This window comes from Coturnix japonica, chromosome 13, assembly GCF_001577835.2.
Source record: "Coturnix japonica isolate 7356 chromosome 13, Coturnix japonica 2.1, whole genome shotgun sequence".
Classification (NCBI taxonomy): domain Eukaryota; kingdom Metazoa; phylum Chordata; class Aves; order Galliformes; family Phasianidae; genus Coturnix; species Coturnix japonica.
Window position 1 is genome coordinate 696,327 of NC_029528.1, and position 18,519 is coordinate 714,845.

Below are 18,519 nucleotides of genomic sequence, written 5' to 3' on the forward strand. Positions count from 1 at the left end.
ACATCAGATGTAGGCTGCACACTTTACAGCTCTTCCATGAAAGCTTGGATCTTCTCAGACTTCTAACACTAATTTACCTAAAGTATAAATGTGCGGGAAGCAGCTTATGCCACAGTCACTGATCTCTGCCTTATCTGTGCCTACAATTCCCCCGTCATTATTTCATTCAGTTCTACAAACACGCATACTTTTTGTGAGGCTGTTCTCAGGAGATACTGTACACACTGCACCACAAGTTACGTTTTTGCAGAAGCTTATAACAGCTCTATAATTTAAATACAGTAATCTCGCTAGAAGATTACATCCAAGAGTTAGTAACAAAATAACTGCAATTGTGCCCTAAGCCAGGATGAATTGAAATAAATAAATAGAGAAATAAATAAATGATATTAATAAAATAAAATAAAAATAATAATAATAACAAACAAAACACAAAGGGAAGAAAAAAAATGTACTTCAAAGCAGGGACGCATGTTTGCAGAAGTATGTGTACCCAACTGGCAAGCATAGAGAATGGGATTGCAACTGTTTATGTATTCACATCTAACATGTTTCTAAACCTCATCACTGTTTACCTGTTCAGCAACAACAACAATGTGGCAATTATGTTTCATTTTGTTCAGAAGCCTCTCCTAAATTACCTCACTTGGGCTTCTCACTGATTCTGTCTACAACAAAGCCCATCTGAGTCAACAACGCATCTCTCTTTTTTCCTGCACTCTGTACCAGTACCTCAGGTAGTCAATAAAAACAAACTCTAATTAACAGTCAGCGTATAACTTTTTCTCTTGGTGATGCATGAAAAAAAGGAGCAAAATGATGGAACTGGATGGATAAACAGAGTGACTAGCAAAGACTGGGCTGTGAAGGAGCTCCTTTGTATCAGTCTCTTCTTTAGTTAGACTCTCTTGTCCCCCTTCTTCTATGTGTCACGTAACAGCACCTACAGACCTTCTCCTCAGTGCTCCCAAACAACGGCTATTTCATGTCTGAACAGATAAAGGTTTATAACCACAAGTGCTTACATTTGATGGCTGCACCAGGGGAGGACGTGACAGTCCATCGTAGTGTTTTGGTGCACAGAGCTCATAGCTCCACCTCAGACACCAGCTCTGCCCTGCCCTACAGCTCACACGGCACAAGCAACGCAGTGAAGGAGGCTCTGACTATTCAGGTGCCCAATGGACACAACTGGATGGGCCATGCCTATCTGTGAGGTAAGGCTTTGCTTTCTTTCAGATTTTTGACAAAATGGTCGGAAACAGAAGTGAAGCTTCAAGGCCTCATTTCTTACAGAGAGACTTAAAAACATGAGGTCAGCCCCGCAGGAAGCAGGGAACAGACTGAGCCCAGCATGAGGAGCGCCATGACGCCAAGTAGGCCCGGCGCCATCTTGCCACCGCCTCGTTCCCATGGCAACGCGAGACTTGGCGGGCGCCACGCAGGCAGAGGGCGGTGCTGCGAGCTGCGCATGCTCAGTGAGGGGCGCAACGCCGCCTTTCCTGTGCGCATGCGCGGGGTCACTGCCCCCGGAAGCGGTCGTGCGGCGCGTTGACACGTCGCAGGGCCGGGGCGGGTGCGGGGTGCCTGCGAGTGTGGGGGGTTCGGGGGGTACCGGGACGGGTCTGGGTCTGGGTCTGGGTCTGGGTCTGGGTCTGGGTCTGGGTCTGGGTCTGGGTCTGGGTCTGGGTCTGGGTCTGGGTCTGCCGGAGTGAGTCGCTGCTGTCGGGCCGTCGCGGCGGACGGCTCCCGGAGCGGCTCCCGGAGCGGTTCCTGAGGCTGCGGGAGCGCCCTGAGGGCCGCTGCCCGTGAGGAGATCCGTGTGTCCCCCGGGCCGAGCGCCCCGCGGCCGGCGGCGATGTCGGGGTTCGAGAGCTTCAACACGGAGTTCTTCCAGACCAGCTACAGCATCGACGAGCAGGCGCAGCCCTACGAGTACGGCGGGAGCCCCTACGGCAGGTAGCGGGGCCGGCTGGTGGGACTGGCCTTCTGTGCAGCTCACCATCCGTTGGGGGCGTTTATTGAGGTCTCTGTGCTCGTCCCTGCAGGCGGGCAGCGGCCGGAGTAACTCGGCAGATTGTTCAGGATGGAACGTGGCTCTAATGAGGGCTTTCTTTAATTAAAACTTGAAATATATACCTTTTAAATAATGCTTTTCAAATATAGAGGGGGGCAGAAGTGATAGCATGAGCTAATGATGGCATCAAATGAGATGTCAGTAGTGATTAAGGTGCAAATGAATTAGTTTCTGATAGTTTTCCTACTCTTATGTGCCCGTGTGCTGCAGTAGTAGTACTGCTTTGTGCAGGCCTAGGACTTGAAAGCAAAAAGCAATGCTAACACATGCAGCAGTAATTACTCATTTAGCTGGTAGCAGCGTGTCTTCTTTAGCTGATCAGTATTTTTTATAAGAGTTTCAATAGGAGAAAGTAGCAAAGTGCCCAGCAGGCCTAGATCTGCAGAGGGATTGTGGATGGTAACTAAAACAAGAAGATGGGCAGCATTGTTTGCTTACTGTGTATGAGCTTTGCTTTTTGCATGGAGGTGTTTAAAGTCAAATTCTTTATCTCTCCGTGATCTGATGTAATTCTTTATAGGCAGTATGGAGGCTACGAGTACTCTCAACAAAGTGGATTTGTCCCTCCCGAGATGATGCAGCAGCAGCCTTACACAGGGCAGATTTACCAGCCAACACAGACATACACTTCAACTTCAGCACAGTCGTTCTATGGAAGTAATTTTGAGGATGAACCTCCTCTATTAGAAGGTATAACTTGTGCTTTATGGCCAAATTCAAAACTCCTTCCAATGGTCTTCAGTTTGAGTGATTTGAGTAATCGGGTGTAGATTCTGTTTCTGAAAGTAGGCAATTGAGTTGATATTATCTTATTTAACTGTATTTCAGTATACAGAAGGCATGTTCTTATGTGAATTTCTATACAGAGCTGTAGCACTCTTTTATTTATACAAGCTGTTCTGTGGAAAGCAGGTTAAATTAAATGGATTTTGTGCAACGTGATAGAATGCTCATTTTTTTTCTATTGTAAATTAAATAATACTTAAAATCGTCTGCCTTGTATGGAAACAAATTGGTGCTGTTAGTTTCAGTTAATTCTCTGGTTTGAACTGAGATCTTTCATTGCTGAAGCTGAGTGCTAAACACTGCAGAAATTCCTGTCCATAATACAGACTGCCAAATGCCAGAATGGATATACAATGAGTGCCTGGATGGATGCTTTGAGTTTCCAACTCATGCATCATTGTTAATTACCAAATAACTCAAGAGGCTCTTTTAGTTGCTGATTTAGAGTTGTTTTTTTTTTTTTTTCCGCCCGTCTGGGCTTGTGTATATTATTCACAGAATGCTTTTGTTTATGTAGATGCCTCTTAGGGCCCAAGGTGCGCAGATGATCACTGTGCTCATAACTAGGTTTGCATGTGCAGCTGTGGTGAAACTGTGGATGGAGACTCACAATAATTTCCAGCTGCAGGGAGCTGGACATGTCGTGAGACATCAGTGTTAGATGACTGTGTTTTCAAGTGGATTCACTGGTAGGATGGGCGCTTTATGAAAGAGAAGCCCACTGAAAGGGAGCTAAGTATAGAGAAACTGCTTTGAATTAGAAATCTTTGAGCCAGCAATCACTGGAAACCTGGGGAATGGAGAAATCTGCATATTTTGTTCTGATATTTTGGTATGTATGTACTTGAAGTCACATACAAGGACAGCAGTGTATGGGTCTATTTGAACTTTGGTCTGACACAGAGCCCTGCTTTTGTGCTCTTATCTGGTTCTTTAGAAGCCGGCTTGTCACTTCAGTGTGTATGAGACCTGGAATTGGTAGAAGCAGTGAACTTGGCAGTTAAGGAGAGGTGGAATTACTCCATACTCTGGTTCCTGCAGGGTAATTTCTGGAGAAGAATTTAGAGTGGAATGGCAGGGAAAAGTGACAGCAAAGCAAATGGGGCAAGAGGAGAAGGCGGAGAAAAGTATGTATGCATAATTCTTCTCATTATACTTGCAGAACTTGGGATCAATTTTGAGCACATATGGCAAAAAACTTTAACAGTTCTGCACCCGTTAAAAGTAGCAGATGGCAGCATAATGAATGAGACTGACTTGGCTGGACCAATGGTCTTCTGTCTAGCTTTCGGAGTCACATTGTTACTGGTAAGATACTAATTGCCTCCTGTTACTTTTGATGCTTTCATGCCTGGAGAGGCCGGGGGAAAAAGCCAAGTTATGTGCGACTTTGTTGGAAGTGACTTCTTAGCCCAGAGGGCACAAAAAATGCATCCCGGGTGAGTGTTTCTAGCTCAGTGGGAGAGGAACTGGGGTTTAGTACAATGCTCATTGCAGTTAATAAGTTAATTATCCTTTTTCTTCTGCAGGGTTTAAATGAAGGTTTTAGAGGTTGCTTTCTGCATGATGTTTATTTAACTGGAATGCATATTTCTTTTAATACTTTGTTTTTGAGGAACGTGGATCCTTTTTGTCACAGAACAGACGTGTGACCCATGTTCTCAGATTTTACATGTAGCTCTTAGGAGATGGAGCTGTTTGACTTTCAGAACCATGCGTTGTTGTTTTGAAGCACCTGGCTCTGATCAGGACTTGGGAAAATGTACACATTCAATATTTAAACATATATTCTTTTTTTTTTTTAATCTTTTTCTAGCACTTGTGCTCAGTGCTTGAGGCTTCTATTTTGTTTCCCTGTGTCTTTTATGTGATACTTTATTCACTGTTTCTACACTGTTCCTCCAGGTGAGGAGGTTCATCTGTTATTACTTCACCAGTGCTGTTACAGTTGATACATTTGGTTTGTCTTCTGGTATGAATAGTCAATCTTAAAACACTTTTAAAGTAGATCTGCTTTCAAATAGTTTATGCTTCTTGGTAGGTCAGCATCTGATGAAGCCTTCTTTTTAATTGAGCTTCACTGAAATTAGATCGTGCTTTAATGACTCAAAAGTGTCAATTGTTAAATGACAAAGTAGCAGCAGGTAGGATTCCTTGTCATAGGAAGCTTCAGTATTCATCAGTTTTCTTCTCTAAATGTCTTGAGGCACTGCATTTATTTCTTTCTGAAACTGCACTTTGCTGCAGCGCAGTGCTTTGGCACCGAGAGGAATTACTTTTATAACTAACTTCATTTCTGGCAACTGGGACAGCAGAATTAATGAGCATGTTCGTAATGGGTAAATTTGGATGTACCCTTACTGGAAAATTATCACTTTCTCCTGTGAGGTGTTTTGAGCCCTGACAATGTTACTTTTATTATTTTTACCTGAATTTTAAGTAAAAAAACATAGTAAGAATGTGAGAGTGTAGTGACAGAAAGCAGACATAGGCTGGGAAAAAGAAAGGGTTAATGCAGGTTTTGTAGCGCTTGAGGGTAGGGGAGAGCTGAGCTATATATACCTTACTTTGGAAGGCAGTGGGAGGCAGACACAGGAGCTGTGCACCAGGGGAGCGCTGCTCTCCTCATGGCCCTGTCTTTCTGCAGGGCTGGAATTGTGGCATTTTGATAGTAAGATCATATTGTTGGACAAACAAATGTTGACATAGGGTGCACGTGTTACAAAGTAACACACTTGCAAGTTAAGCAAAGTTCTGATTTTGACTCTTTGTTTTTTGAAAATCTGTACAATTTAATTCTGCTCTTTGTATACAGTACTTTGCAGCTCAGCTTCAGCCTTTTAGGGAACTCCTATAGAACAGTTCAGTTGGAACTACACAGATCACCACAAGTTAAAAGCACGTTTCTGAGGGCGTCATTCAAACTCCTCCTGAGCACTGACTGATGTGAGGCAGCATTTGCTCCCCTAAGAAGCCTGTCCAGGGTTTGACCACCCTTACAGGGAGAAAGTGTCTCCTAACATCTGAGCCTGCTCTGGAACAGCTTTGAGGTGATCCCACACATCTGTGCATAGGCTGGAGCCTGTCCTCCTGTGCTTTCTTTCCACAAGAAGTTGCAGAGAGTGATAAGGTTGCTGCTTATTCATGATTTACATTGTACTGCCGTGCTGTGGAGTCTACTGCAAATCCCAAATAAAGAATTTAATTGATTCATAAAGGAGTTCCAAACTTCTTAAATCTTCAGATATTACTTCTGCAAAGGTTGTTGTTACAGGAAATCTTTAGGGACATACTAACAAGTTGGTTGCTGAAAGCTCATAGGCTTTTGCAGCCCAGATCAGACAGTAACAACGTGATTAAAGACCATTTATTGAAATATGTGATCTTAGGAAAAACATGCTTCTTGGGTGCCTGGACTGTATGGTTGTGCTGGAATTTGGGTTGTGGGGAGATGTTGAATTTGTTGGGATTGGGAGGACAGTGAGAGAAATGAAGATGTTCTGTAAATGTTTGTTCTTCCTTTTTCTTTCTTTTCTCGTGAGGGGCATTACCTGTCCTGGTAATTAACATGCACTGCTCTGCTTGACTTTCAGGCTGGCAAAATTCAGTTTGGCTACGTGTATGGAATAAGTGCAATTGGATGCGTAGGGATGTTCTGTCTCCTGAACCTGATGAGCATGACGGGTGTCTCATTTGGCTGTGTCGCCAGTGTCCTTGGATACTGTCTTCTTCCTATGATCCTGCTCTCCACTTTTGCCATTGTATTTTCATTGCAGTAAGTACATAAACTGTAATTTGATTGTAGATTCCTCTCCTGTGAGATAAAGGCAGCTATTAAAAGAAATCTTGATGTTCAGTGGTGAAGATCTGTGCAATTTGGATATGACAGGAATTTGTAGTAAGTGTAAAATTACAAGTATTGACAGTCTTCAGGTGGGGAAAAAAAGGAAGGTGGGAATACTGCTTCTAAGTCAGTCAGCAGCTTTTAAATGCACAGAGACAAATGACAGTATTGTTTTCAGTCAGCTTTGATTCTGATAAATCTTAGTACCTGCCAAGTCTAAAAGCTAATTGTAAGTTAAGATGCAAAATCCATTTTTTTCAAACAAAAGGAAATCAGTGTGACTTCTTAAAGCAAGAGAGAGATTTGAATTCGAAGGATTTTAGCCTTTAAGAGGTGTTGCATCCAATTGCGGTTCCTGTAAGTATATGTACGAGTCATGAATGAGTTCTTGTATTATTTTTATCTTTACAGGGGAGTGATGGGAATTATCTTCACAGCTGGGATCATTGGCTGGTGCAGCTTTTCTGCTTCCAAAATCTTTATTTCTGCCTTAGCAATGGAAGGACAGCAACTTCTAGTAGCATATCCCTGTGCTTTATTGTATGGGGTCTTTGCTCTCATTTCTGTGTTCTGAATAGACTGTCCAAATCATTGGACTCCAGTGGGCCAAACTGAAGACATCAACTTGGGATATTTCATTGGACCAGAAGCAGCTGCAAACACCTGTATAGTGGGGACATCACAAAATTAGACCGGGTTTAAACCATCTGGAAAATGGAAACAAATGTCTTGTGTTCACTTTTTTAGAACTTTGAATACTGTTCTCAATTGACCTGAGGTGTCTATAGCTTTAATAAGTGTTCATGCCTATCAAGTTAATGTAATTTTTTTTTCCCATTCCTATATCTTCAGAAAAGTAACTTTCTGTTGTTTATGCAAGATGGGGGGGGAGGGGAGAGTTCAGGTTTTGAGGGGATTGAAGGAGAGGGGAGGGAGAAGGGTTACAGGCTGTAAGATTTTTTTCTTAGAAGAAGTAAACAAAGCCACAGACAGTGTGGGACTGGCATTCTCTTTGAATAAATCTGCAGTAATAAACTATTACTCTCCCCTATTGCCAGGTGCACGGAACGTATGCAATTACTTCCTCTATTTTAACAAATACGCTCTTAAGTTCTTTAGTCTCATTTATGTGTTCATTTGATGTGATAGTATTTCAGGATGTCAGAAACTGAAATCATGAGTTAGAAAACAGATGCTTTAAAACTTGAAGTTTCTGTGATTCTGTCACACTTGAAATACGAATACATCTGGATGTGGAAGTAGCTCTGTGTTAACTTGAATTTCTGAAGACTTCAACTAGAGGTTTTTTTCCTAATGGTGCACAAATTAGTAGACAGAGTTAATCTCTTGAAGTACTTCCAAGGAAAACACCATTTTGAAAATGCTTGTCAGTATTGTAGTTACTGTAAAAGTAATTTAAGGCACATCGATTAAATTTTCCTTAGATTTTGAAAATGGTGTTTGCTTCTTCCAGCTTTTATTTTTGAATGAACTTCAGTTACAAAAATAAACTTTCATATAGCAGCAAAATCATATTTAAAAGTATGTTCAGTCAGTGGATTTGGTACCTGCTTCAGCCAGAAGTATTTGATTGTTTCATAGTTTCGTGCGGGTTGGAAGGGACCTTAGAGATCATCGAGTCCAGCCCCCGGGATTCGAGCCTCTGTGTAGCAGAGCGGCACTTCTACCACTTGCGCCACAGGGGGGACTCAAACTCCGGGCCCCAGTGTTGCAAGGTGGCGTCTTTAACCACTGCGCCACCGGGGCACACACACATTGTGCTTTAGAAATGTGAGCCTTTTTGCAAACAACTGTTATCACAAAGTAGATTACAGGTGTGAGAAGTGGGAAAGCAAAGGTGCTTGGTCTGCACGGCAGCTCTTGCTGAGTCTCATAATAAGCAAGAAAAGGATGCAGACACCGAACTCTTCACAGGGAGGGGATGTGGTTGTCACTCTCCCCTAGAGGTGAGGACACTCCAATGAAGTATTACTGTTTAGTTGGCAATTTAATCCAGGGGATTTCATTTCGTGGAGTTTATGGTGGGCATTTGTCTCATATTCATCTGCCAGTTCTGTGCAGAGCTGTTTGTTGGTCTCTGGAACTGAACAAGAAGTGTTCTGGTAGCAAGAGACTTCTCTCTAAGTCTCAATGTGCAAATGGGTCTTACTTCAAGGGCAAGCTTGGTGGGAAACTGCAATTGCTTACATAGGGAGCCTTCATCTTAGTGAGACAAGGGTCTCACTTTGTGTGCTTCAGCACACGATTCTTTGCTCTTCCCTCAATTCTTTGTGTGCCTTCCTAGTGCTGCTAGAAGTTACTGACAAGAACCATTTTCTCCTGTGTTACTGGGAGTTGTGGGACACACTGTATGAGTGCAGAGCCATTAAGAACAGCTGTTCTACCATAGCTGGTTATGGCAGTGAATTTTAAAACTCATGCACATAAGAGAAAAAAAACTTGAATTTTCTTCCAGAATTGAATATCTGAGCCCAGATAATTTTCTGCTTTGCTACCTTGATTACAAGTTATCACCCTAAATAAAACTGAAGATGCTTTATTCTGTGCTCTCTAGTTATGCTCTTTGAGTGAGCAGGCCTTGGTGCAGAGTTCTTACTGTTCCAATGAGGAGCATCGCCTGATGGTGGAGCATGCTGTCCTGTACTGCTGCAGATAAGTTAGAGTGATTGTCTTTACAAATGAGACCTAATTAAATATAGTTTGTTTTCAGTTAGTGCAGAAGCTCACTTGTGCATATCAGGTTCTAATACTCAAACACTGCTTTGTTGTCTTTGTCTGATTAGGTGTAGGTACACCCATGGCCTTGCACTGCCTGCTGGGGCACTGTGCTCTGCTGGAGCACGCTGGGGTTGACTTGTTGGTTTCAGGCAGGTCTTGTGTCCTTCAGTCACGTGGTGGGGAACCCTGATTTCCACATGGGCTCTTGGGTGTGGGAGTGGCTGGGAGTCAAATGTCAAACACTAATTCATAGCCCCATAAAACATACCTGATCTGCTGGGTTTAAATATTCCAACTTTCTGATAGATTAGTTAATGTGATTCCATTGGCTGTGTTTATTGCCTATCCACAATCAATTCTATTGATTATTTTTTTCTATGATATTATTTTGTCCTGAATTTTGTTTTGCTGTTAGTTACATTTCAGTGTCAGACTATTGAGTATGGCCATCACATGGAATGACAGTGCACCGTAATTCTTCTCTTCCTTGTGGAAGTGCTTTTTCTTCATAAGCCTGAACGCTCTCCCCCTGCCTAATGTTAAAATCTCACCCAGTTTCAGATTAAGTATTAACTTTCTCTGCTTCATCCTACATTCTCTTGACATCTGTTGTTCAGCTTGAAGAATTCAAATATGGATGCTGGCAACACTTTAAAAAGATCATTTTCATCATCTGCACCCACTCTGTCGTAGGAAGTTACAGCTCCTGCAAGAGATGGAATGCGCAGGAGCTGCAGTAACTGGGCCTTGCTGTTTCCAGCAGCTCCACTGGGTGGGCCTGTAACCTCTGCTGTGCGGCGAAGTGCCTGGTGTGCTGTTAGGCAGGGCTTGCAGCTGGCACAGCTCAGCATCAAGAGGTCTCCCCTCCTTTTCCCCTCTTCATTTGCCCCATCACTGGCACCTCCATCCCCAGGCAGTCAAGCAGCTGATGTGTGCTTGGATTTCTACTTCTTGTTTCAGCCCTGGCCTGTGAAATTAGCAGGGGTGCTGTTCATGCCTTCAAGCCGATGGGAAATCTTTGCTACCTCCCATTCTTTGTAGAAGTCTTCATTTCTCTCTAGTCAGTGCAAAGGTAGAGTAGTTTTCACTTCCCAGCTGCTGGGAGGTACAGGTGGGCTCTGGGCACGGATCACGGAGCACTGCCTTTTCTCCATGTAAGATGATGCATCCTCCCACCAACAGGCTTTTTTTCATTCAGTTAAATAACACCCCTCCAGAACTGAACAATTGATATGTGTGGTCTGTGGGATTAGAAGAGTTTGTAAGGAATTTGTTGTTATTAATTTAGGAGCTACAAACCTTTATACCTTGAGATGTGAAGACCTTCTGCAAGGCAGGGAAGCATCCTTTGAGGGATGATATAAAGAGATGTGTGGTTGCCCAGGTCCTGCTGTCTTTGGTCATCTTTATCCCAGCAAAGCACACCGTTCTTTGGGGGTGAATTCCCAGCCTGATGCTCTGGGGACACAGCTTGAAAGTGGAGGTTTTGTGTTGCTTTCCTAATCAAAGGCAGCAGGCCATTAGCTGAACAGCAGTTTGTGCTGGGGACAACTGTGTGCACTGTGCTCTTAAGGCTTTTGTTGTTCTCCTGTTATTTGCCAGCTCCCAGCCCCCTGAACGTGCAGACCTGAACACACCGGAGAGGGTTTTTGTTTCAGTAAATAGTATGATCTGCAGAAGTGAAAACCGCGCTGCAAAACTCATTGCATTAACCTGGTCACCCCAAAATGCTGATGCTCATATTGTCCTAATATCAAGACGTGCTGTAGACCCAAGAAAGGCAATGGAGGAATTTAATGCCTTTTCTTTTGTTGATTTAATAGTTATTAATATCAGTCAGTCTTTGGCTGTTTTAGTGGGTGGTTCAAAAGTTAATTGCCAGCAGAAGCTGATGGAGCTCCTCAGCACTGGGCGGTGCTGCTTCACCACGTCATGGATGGGAATGTTCCCATTCTGCTATCTTTATGAGCAGAAAATGGGCTGTGATGTCAGCCTTGTTTCTTCCTACTTCTTCCTTCCTTTAATGCACTTTGTTATTGCTCTGCTCTGCACAATAGACATGTAAGACATCTCATTCACTTCCTTTTGGCAGCAGGCTCTTACATAATGGTGAACTCATTCTAATTTCCTGTGTCATTCTTCTCCTTCCTGAAAGGACTCTATCCCCTGCAATGCCCAAGCCCTCTCCTGCAGAAATGCCGCTGAGCCCATGCTTTCCCATTGTGTTTGTATGCACTGACTTCTTTGAAACAGGATTGTGTGCTTTACTGAACTCCCTCAGAGCATTTCTCATCCTTTCTCCTATTTATGGAGATCAGTTTGAACTCTGCTTCACTTGCAGTGCCTTCTGCTTTCTTACTGCCCTGAACTCAGCACCCAAAGTGACACCAACGTGAGCAGTAGAGTCTTCACTGTCTTTATTGCAAATCTGGGAGTTAACTGGGCTGAGTTCATTAGTCAAGCCTAGAAGCTGTTTGCTAATTGTGGAGCTAACGCTGAGGGCAGATGGAGTGGGCAGGGGAAATGGAGCAGCTCAGCATCTCGTCCCAGTGCAGGGCTGAAGCTCTGCACTGCAGTACAAATGCAATCTGGTGTGAGTCAGTGCACAAATGCCTTTCATGTAAGCAGCGTGCATCTCACTAAAATAATTGTGCAATTATGTTTTATTTGAGTAAGAGGCCACAACAATCGTATGGTTCTTAAGAGCTGAAGAAGGGGAAAGGATGAACGAATATAATCTGATGTGGGAAAATGGTGCCCTGAGTGCAGATTTCAGCAGCGGTGATTCAGAACCAAGAACATCTCCTTGATTACCCACAATTGGCTCTGGCATTTTCTCTGCCCATTTTGTGCTGCCCTGGAATTCTCACACTCAAACCTTTTATCTCAGCTGGATGTCCTGGGCCATCCTGTGATGGCAGAGTGATCCATAGGCTGAGAATTCACTTCTATACGTCAGCGCCACTGTTGAGCAATGCAGGTGAGTCACATTCACCTGATTTCAGAATCTTTCAGACCAAAATCTTTTATTTATCCATACATTTGTACAGGTGAGATATTGGATCTGAAGCAACAGGCTACTTTATTTTATTCACTTGGCTTACATCATGTTGTCTGCATTAAATACTATGGGTGGATTAATTGAACAGCCCCTTCTCCTTTCACTCCCTAATCTCTGTCAACTTCATGCCAGGATAAAGTGTTTGTGTTGGATGTTAAATATGCAGATTGACAAAAGACAGGGAGGTTGTAATTCTAAATGGTTGATTGGTGTAAGCCTGCCTCACTGGATTCTTTGCTCCTTTGCACCACCATTAATTTGGAATGTTTGCAGCAATCAAATGATTTTTAACTTTTGTGATAGGTGTGAAAGTCATAAAGTTCTGCCTGAGCCTGAATAGAGCTCAAAAGGCTCAATTCCGCCTCAAATCCTTTTTGCTTCAGACCTGGACTGAAACTATAGCTTAAGTCTGAAAATGTGCATATATATCCTTTGTGCATCAGCCAGGGCAGCTCTGCCTGTGTCAGCACTGCAGCCAGTTCTGCCATTGGCCATCCCAGTGTGCTGCTGAGCAATTCACCCAGTGTGACATCATTTGAATGCACGTGGAGGGTAAGAGGTTACATTTTCTGCATATCACTTCTATGGCTCCAGCAGGACCTGTTGCAAACATGCAGTGATTCATTTGGAGAACTGCAAAAGGCAATAAGGTGCAGTCTCAGCTCCAGCATGAGGCAGAGAATGTCTTAATATATTTAACAAATGATCAAGAAAAAAACAGGAAGAGAGAGAGAGGAAAAATACATTCCCTGGCAATCAGTTGTTTAAATATGAGCGTCAGGAGCGCTGTTCAGTCAGGATTATTTGCTTGGCTTTTCTCCATGTATGTAAATCCTTGTGGTATGCACAGCCTGCAGGAGCCCTGCTGCTGCCTGCAATGCCAGCCCCGGTGCAGCATGCTGGGGCTTGGGGTATTATCCCATTTCAAGTAGCATGTAAACACTCAGGCTAGATGGCTTCAAATCACGTGTTTAAAAACTAAGATTTCCTTATTTGCCATCAAAATATCCTAGCAGTGTTGTAGAGTACATGCAAAAATATGCATCTTGTTAGTACCAAAAATGCAGTAATTCTGCAGCACAGCACCTCATTCTTACCCTGGAGCTCAGCTCTGGTGAGAAAACCAATTATTTCTGACCTGGTGAACGAAATCAACTGAGCTTTATGTGCTGGGAATCCTGAAGGACATTAAATACTTGAGGTATTTTAAGTCCTATGGTCCATTTGCTCGCCATTGCAGAGCTGTGCCCCTCTGTGCACGGTCTGGGCTGCTTTAATCACAGCAACGAGCTGCTGCTGCCCTGCAGAAGGGGGGAATGCTTCCCCAAAAGCAATCTTCCTACACAGGCGTGAATTGCCCTTTAATCGTGAGCACAGGGAACATACATTACAGGCCCGACGTTACAGAAATACAACGGGAGTTCTTGTCTTTCTTCCACAGTCTCCAAGTTAAACTGCTTCATTAATTCGAAGGGAGTTTTCTGCTGTTTCCTTCTGATTAATTTGTTTGTGTGCACAGAGGGCCCCGCTCTGCGTGCGCAGCATCGCTGAAGAGCTGCTTCTGCTTCGTGCCCTAAGTAGCCCTGAAGTGTTCGCATTCAGCTCTCCCAGCCTCTTCCTCCAGAGCTTTTGTTCGCCTGTTTTCACTCCGGATTGCTCAGCAGATGATGAATAATCACAGAGACCATTTCTTGTTCCTTCATTATTTCTGTAAGCAAACATAGGCACAATTCAGGACCCCGGAGAAAAGACAGCTAAAATCATTTTGAAATAGCAAAGCGCCGGCGGCAGCCAGACAGCGCCCATTAAAACATCATACTGCAGCTCTGAAACATCCCTCTGCTTTACACAGTAATTCAGCCGGGAGTATTTTTGAGGGGAGGTTTTTCCATGGAAACCTGAAGTGTGATCCCCCAAACAACTCGCTTCGCTCTCATGTACATGGGCTTAGTGTTTAGATACCACCCAGCTGTGTTAGGCTGGTTGCTATGGTCCTGCTTTCCGTTTCAGAGCCTTTGATTAATGCACAGCCACCGAAGGAGCAGGGGGGCTGCTGTGTGCAAATGCCATGGGGAGGGCACTGGGCAGCAGCAGTGCGCAGGGATCCCTTTACCCGCGGAGTTCTGCATCCCGGTGTCCTGCTGCCCAGATCTCTGTGCACATCCTTCCTTCTGCCCCCACCCCAACACTCAGTGCTGCTTCCCAGCTGCAACCAGCAGCGCTGATGGCTCCACACCATCACTGAAAGCAACAGGCCAATGTCCTGACCCAGCGTGGGCCCTGCAGCCTCCCTCTGTTACCAGCAGGTTTCTGTGGCAGCCAGGAGATGAGCAGGGCAGCAGGGCTTCAGTGGGTGCATTTGGCAGAAGTGCTGGCTTTCATGCACAGAGCAACCTGCAGATGCAACATGTGGTGGAGCTCAGAGAGACAGTCAGTCATCAGGGATTAAAGCCATCCATCTGCTCTGCCCAGTTTTTCCCCCTACAAAAGACACGTTCCCTCTTTACCAGCCTTAGCCAACCCAGTGGATAAGGAATGTGGTGAATTGCCGTCACCTCTGTGCCACAAAGGGCTGCAAAGAGACGTGCAGCCCTGCACTGTGACCCCATCAGGCAGCGCTGAGCCCACATCCCCACAGCAGCACCGCTCTGCTGGGAACGCAAAACCAGAACAAAAGTGCCTCGTTATCTCTCGCTGTTAATCAATGCTGTTATCAGCCGTGCAACTGCATCGTTCTCTGAGCCAGTAGAATTTTTAACTGTTATATTTATGTATCTGTGGTTTCTCAATACTTCTCTCTGCTCTCAGGCTGTATTTTAACTCATCTTCTGTGGGATCCGCCCGAACAGGCACAGATATCTGTAATGCAAATGGAGACATGAGTAAATCATCTGGGGCCTTACAGGCACTGCTAAGAAATGGGATCTACTTGGTTCTCCTCTCTCGGAGCAACGCCAGCACCGAGCAGAAAGCCCTTTGACCGCAGATGGAGCCGCTGCCCGAGGGGCGGTGCTGCGTGTGAGCACCGTGACACGGCACGGAGGGGCTCACACCGTGGTGTGGGGCGCCCGAAGGGGCAGAGCAGCTTTCAACCCACACTGCGCTTCTCCCAGTTGGCAGCGCCAGCCCCGACCGGTCGGGGGCCGCGGGCTGAGCGGGGCTTCGGAGCCGGATTGGCGGCTGTTCCTCCCGCGGCCACCGGGTGGCGCTGTGAGCGCGGCTCTGCACGGCGAGCGCGTTGAGAACGCGGAGCGCAGCGAGCGCGGCACAGCGGATGGACGGAGCTGGAGCGGGGCCGCTCCGTGAGCTCGGAGCCGGGGACGGAAACGTCTCCGTCGGGTCTGTGAGCGGATACAGTTACAGTGACAGTTACAGTGCACGTTTGTTGCACTGATGAAGTTTTGCAAGAGAGCTCCGCTCTTCTTCCAACAAAGATGGCAGGTCGCGTCTGCTCCCCTTCCCGTGGAGTGAGGGTCAGCGGTGCCCACGGAGCTGATTGGGTCCAGCACTGCCCGCGCTGAGCTGTGTGTGCACCGACAGACCTTAACGACTCCGATAGCTGAGGAGGGATGGGGTGGAGGGTGAGGATTCTGGCCCAGGGCCTCTGCACGGAGCCAAAGGCTGAGAGAGGGGAGATGCTGAGTGACCTCCACCACCCCCCTGTTCGTGACCCAGTCACACCTCGTTGTGCTGAGTAATGCACACATTCCATATGGCCTGCAAGCAAATTCTGCTTCGTTTGATGGGAAACAGAAGCCAACAGAGGCAGGATGCCCATTCTGCACAGCGCTGCCTTATCAGCTATATTTAACTGAGTTTCTCCTTCTTCTTTGTAAAGGAATAACGCTCCCTCTGGCCATAATTAATAGGCCGTATGTCAGGTCCAAGAGACATAAAAACAGACTGAAAGAAGAGCAATAAGTGCAGATTTGCACTCAGGCAAAGCAAATATCTTTGGAGAAGAACTTTATTTTCTATATCGAAACTCTTTCTTTTCAGTGGCTGCAATTAAAGACACTGAGCTGCCTGAGGCCCCAGGAGCTGAGGCAGGACAACAGCAAGGAGAGCAGCTGGTGCTGGGACACCAGGGACTGTCACTGTTAGTAAACACCCTGCCCTGCAACAGCCACAGAACTGCTCGGGGAGCTGGGTCGTCAATTAGTTGATTGCCTGCAGGTTCTGCCCCATCAGCACAGGTGTAATCTGTCCACATAGGTGAGCCCTATCTACACAGGGCTTTCTCTCCCCACTATACCCATTGGTGCTGTCAGTCTAGGGAGCTACTTTCTTCTGAGGTTTCCACTTGCTGCAGAGATCAGGGTGCAGGTAAGGACTGCCCTGGAGGGATGGGAGCTGCTGGGGGGGCTGCATGCTCAGGAGGGGCCTGTGGGGGAGCTGGGGCTGTGTGGTGGTCCCTGAGACACAAGGAGCAGCAGAGCTGGGGCTGCCTTGTGCTGAGCAAACCCAGCAGGGTGAGGGGCCTAGAAACTCTTTTCTGCCCTTGTGTGCACATCCTGATGTGGTCAAAACCAGAAGTGTCCCAGGCTGTTGCCCTCATTCTGGGGTCCTGTTGCTGTGGGTCCCTTTCTGCTCTCTGTTGCACTGATGGCATCTGGCTTGGATGTACACTAAGGAACAGGCTACTTTAGTTTATAGTAAAATGCTTTTTGTTGTTATGGCAACTGAAATGCTTCAAGAAGCCAAAGTGCAAGGGATGATGTACATCAAAATGACCATGCTATTTTAATTAGGTATTGACTTTTTTCTTCTTTTTTTTTTCTTTCTTTTTTTTTTTTTTTCCCCCTAAAAGCCTTCTGTGCAAAGGATTCACAACTTCAAGCTTTCCTCCTCCCTGAAACTTGAGCAAATGTCTGTAACTGAGCTTTGTGGCAACAACCAGGAGAGCAGCAGTTGTTGCTGTAGGGCTGCATCTGCAGACACCAAAGGATGGTACGGCTTCTGGGCTGGGGGCTGTGTGGAGGAATAGTGAGAATGATTGGGCTGCTCTTGCTGCTGGGGTGGTTTGAAGGAGAGCTGTGAGTGCAGGTGAGCGATGTATGTGTAAGAGATGGATTTAATGGTAATTTAAAGGGAAACGTATGTTCACTCAATGTGTGCCATGGGGTGAGGCTGTTCCCAAAACACCACAAGGCAGGACTGTGGGTGTGAGGCTGCTGCTGGTGCCCTCCATCCCAGAGTAAACTGGCTGCCAAAGCTGCGCTGTTGCTCTCTGTATGGACACACCAATAGGGCACGTGTCTTTACTGTGTGCTGTGGGGTTTTTTTAGGTGCTATAAATTTAATGCCTCTTCCAAATATTTGAGTATTCCTCTGACCTTTCAACCAAAACACTGTAAGTAAACTGTATGAAATCCATACATACAGTGGTTGTCGTTGGAAGCTAACATTTATTCCTAGTCATTGCTGTTTATATTGCAAGAGCATGAAAAATGGCAAACATGGAGGCAAGGGGCTGCTCTGCAAAGCTCTGGGATCCGGGCAGCCCTGGCTGGCAGTGGGGCACAGCAGTTGGGTTCTTCTACCCTCTGAGCATCCCCTGGCACACTGAGTCTCCCCTCCTGATTAGGCATTTTATTTGTCTTCTCTATTTATTTGCCATTCCACTTGTTTTCCTTCACCCCACATCTCTCTGCTGTGCTGCTGATGCCTGAGCTCAGGGCTCTGTGTTGGCTGAGAACAGCACTCAGCCTCATGGGGCTGCTCCTCATTGGAGCCCAACTTCCAGTGCTCTGAGGCCCAGAGGGATTCCACCTGGTGCTCTCGTCCTGCTGGCAGCCCGGGCAATGGTTCTTCTTCCAGGGTCAGGAAGCAGTGCCTTGTCTCTGCTTATTGGCACACACACACCAGGGCTGTCTGAGAGCAATGCTCTGCCTTTCCCACTCTATATGCCCAAGCTGCACAACTGGTTGTTGCTCCACGGGTGTTTGCAACTCTTCCTCGTGAAGAGTCTGAGTTCAGAAGGACTTTCATCTTTACTGGATATCAATTAGG

At 45.7% G+C, this 18,519-nt stretch overlaps 1 protein-coding gene across 1 annotated transcript; it reads left to right on the top strand.

Moving 5' to 3' along the window:
* The first annotated feature begins 1,633 nt into the window (after window positions 1-1,633).
* Window positions 1,634-8,242, top strand: YIPF5 (Yip1 domain family member 5). Its single transcript, XM_015875525.2, has 5 exons — window positions 1,634-1,959; window positions 2,598-2,767; window positions 4,026-4,171; window positions 6,457-6,638; window positions 7,119-8,242. Exons 1-5 carry the CDS (start codon window positions 1,859-1,861, stop codon window positions 7,279-7,281), a joined length of 762 nt encoding a protein of 253 aa, XP_015731011.1. The 5' UTR covers window positions 1,634-1,858; the 3' UTR covers window positions 7,282-8,242.
* Window positions 8,243-18,519: the final 10,277 nt, after the last annotated feature.

Bases quoted from the DNA above. Each gene is read 5' to 3' on its own strand.
- YIPF5 (XM_015875525.2), top strand. From the start codon at position 1,859: ATGTCGGGGTTCGAGAGCTTCAACACGGAGTTCTTCCAGACCAGCTAC. The intron at 1,960-2,597 runs GTAGCGGGGCCG...AATTCTTTATAG, and splicing joins GGCGGGAGCCCCTACGGCAG to GCAGTATGGAGGCTACGAGT. The intron at 2,768-4,025 runs GTATAACTTGTG...TTATACTTGCAG, and splicing joins TGAACCTCCTCTATTAGAAG to AACTTGGGATCAATTTTGAG.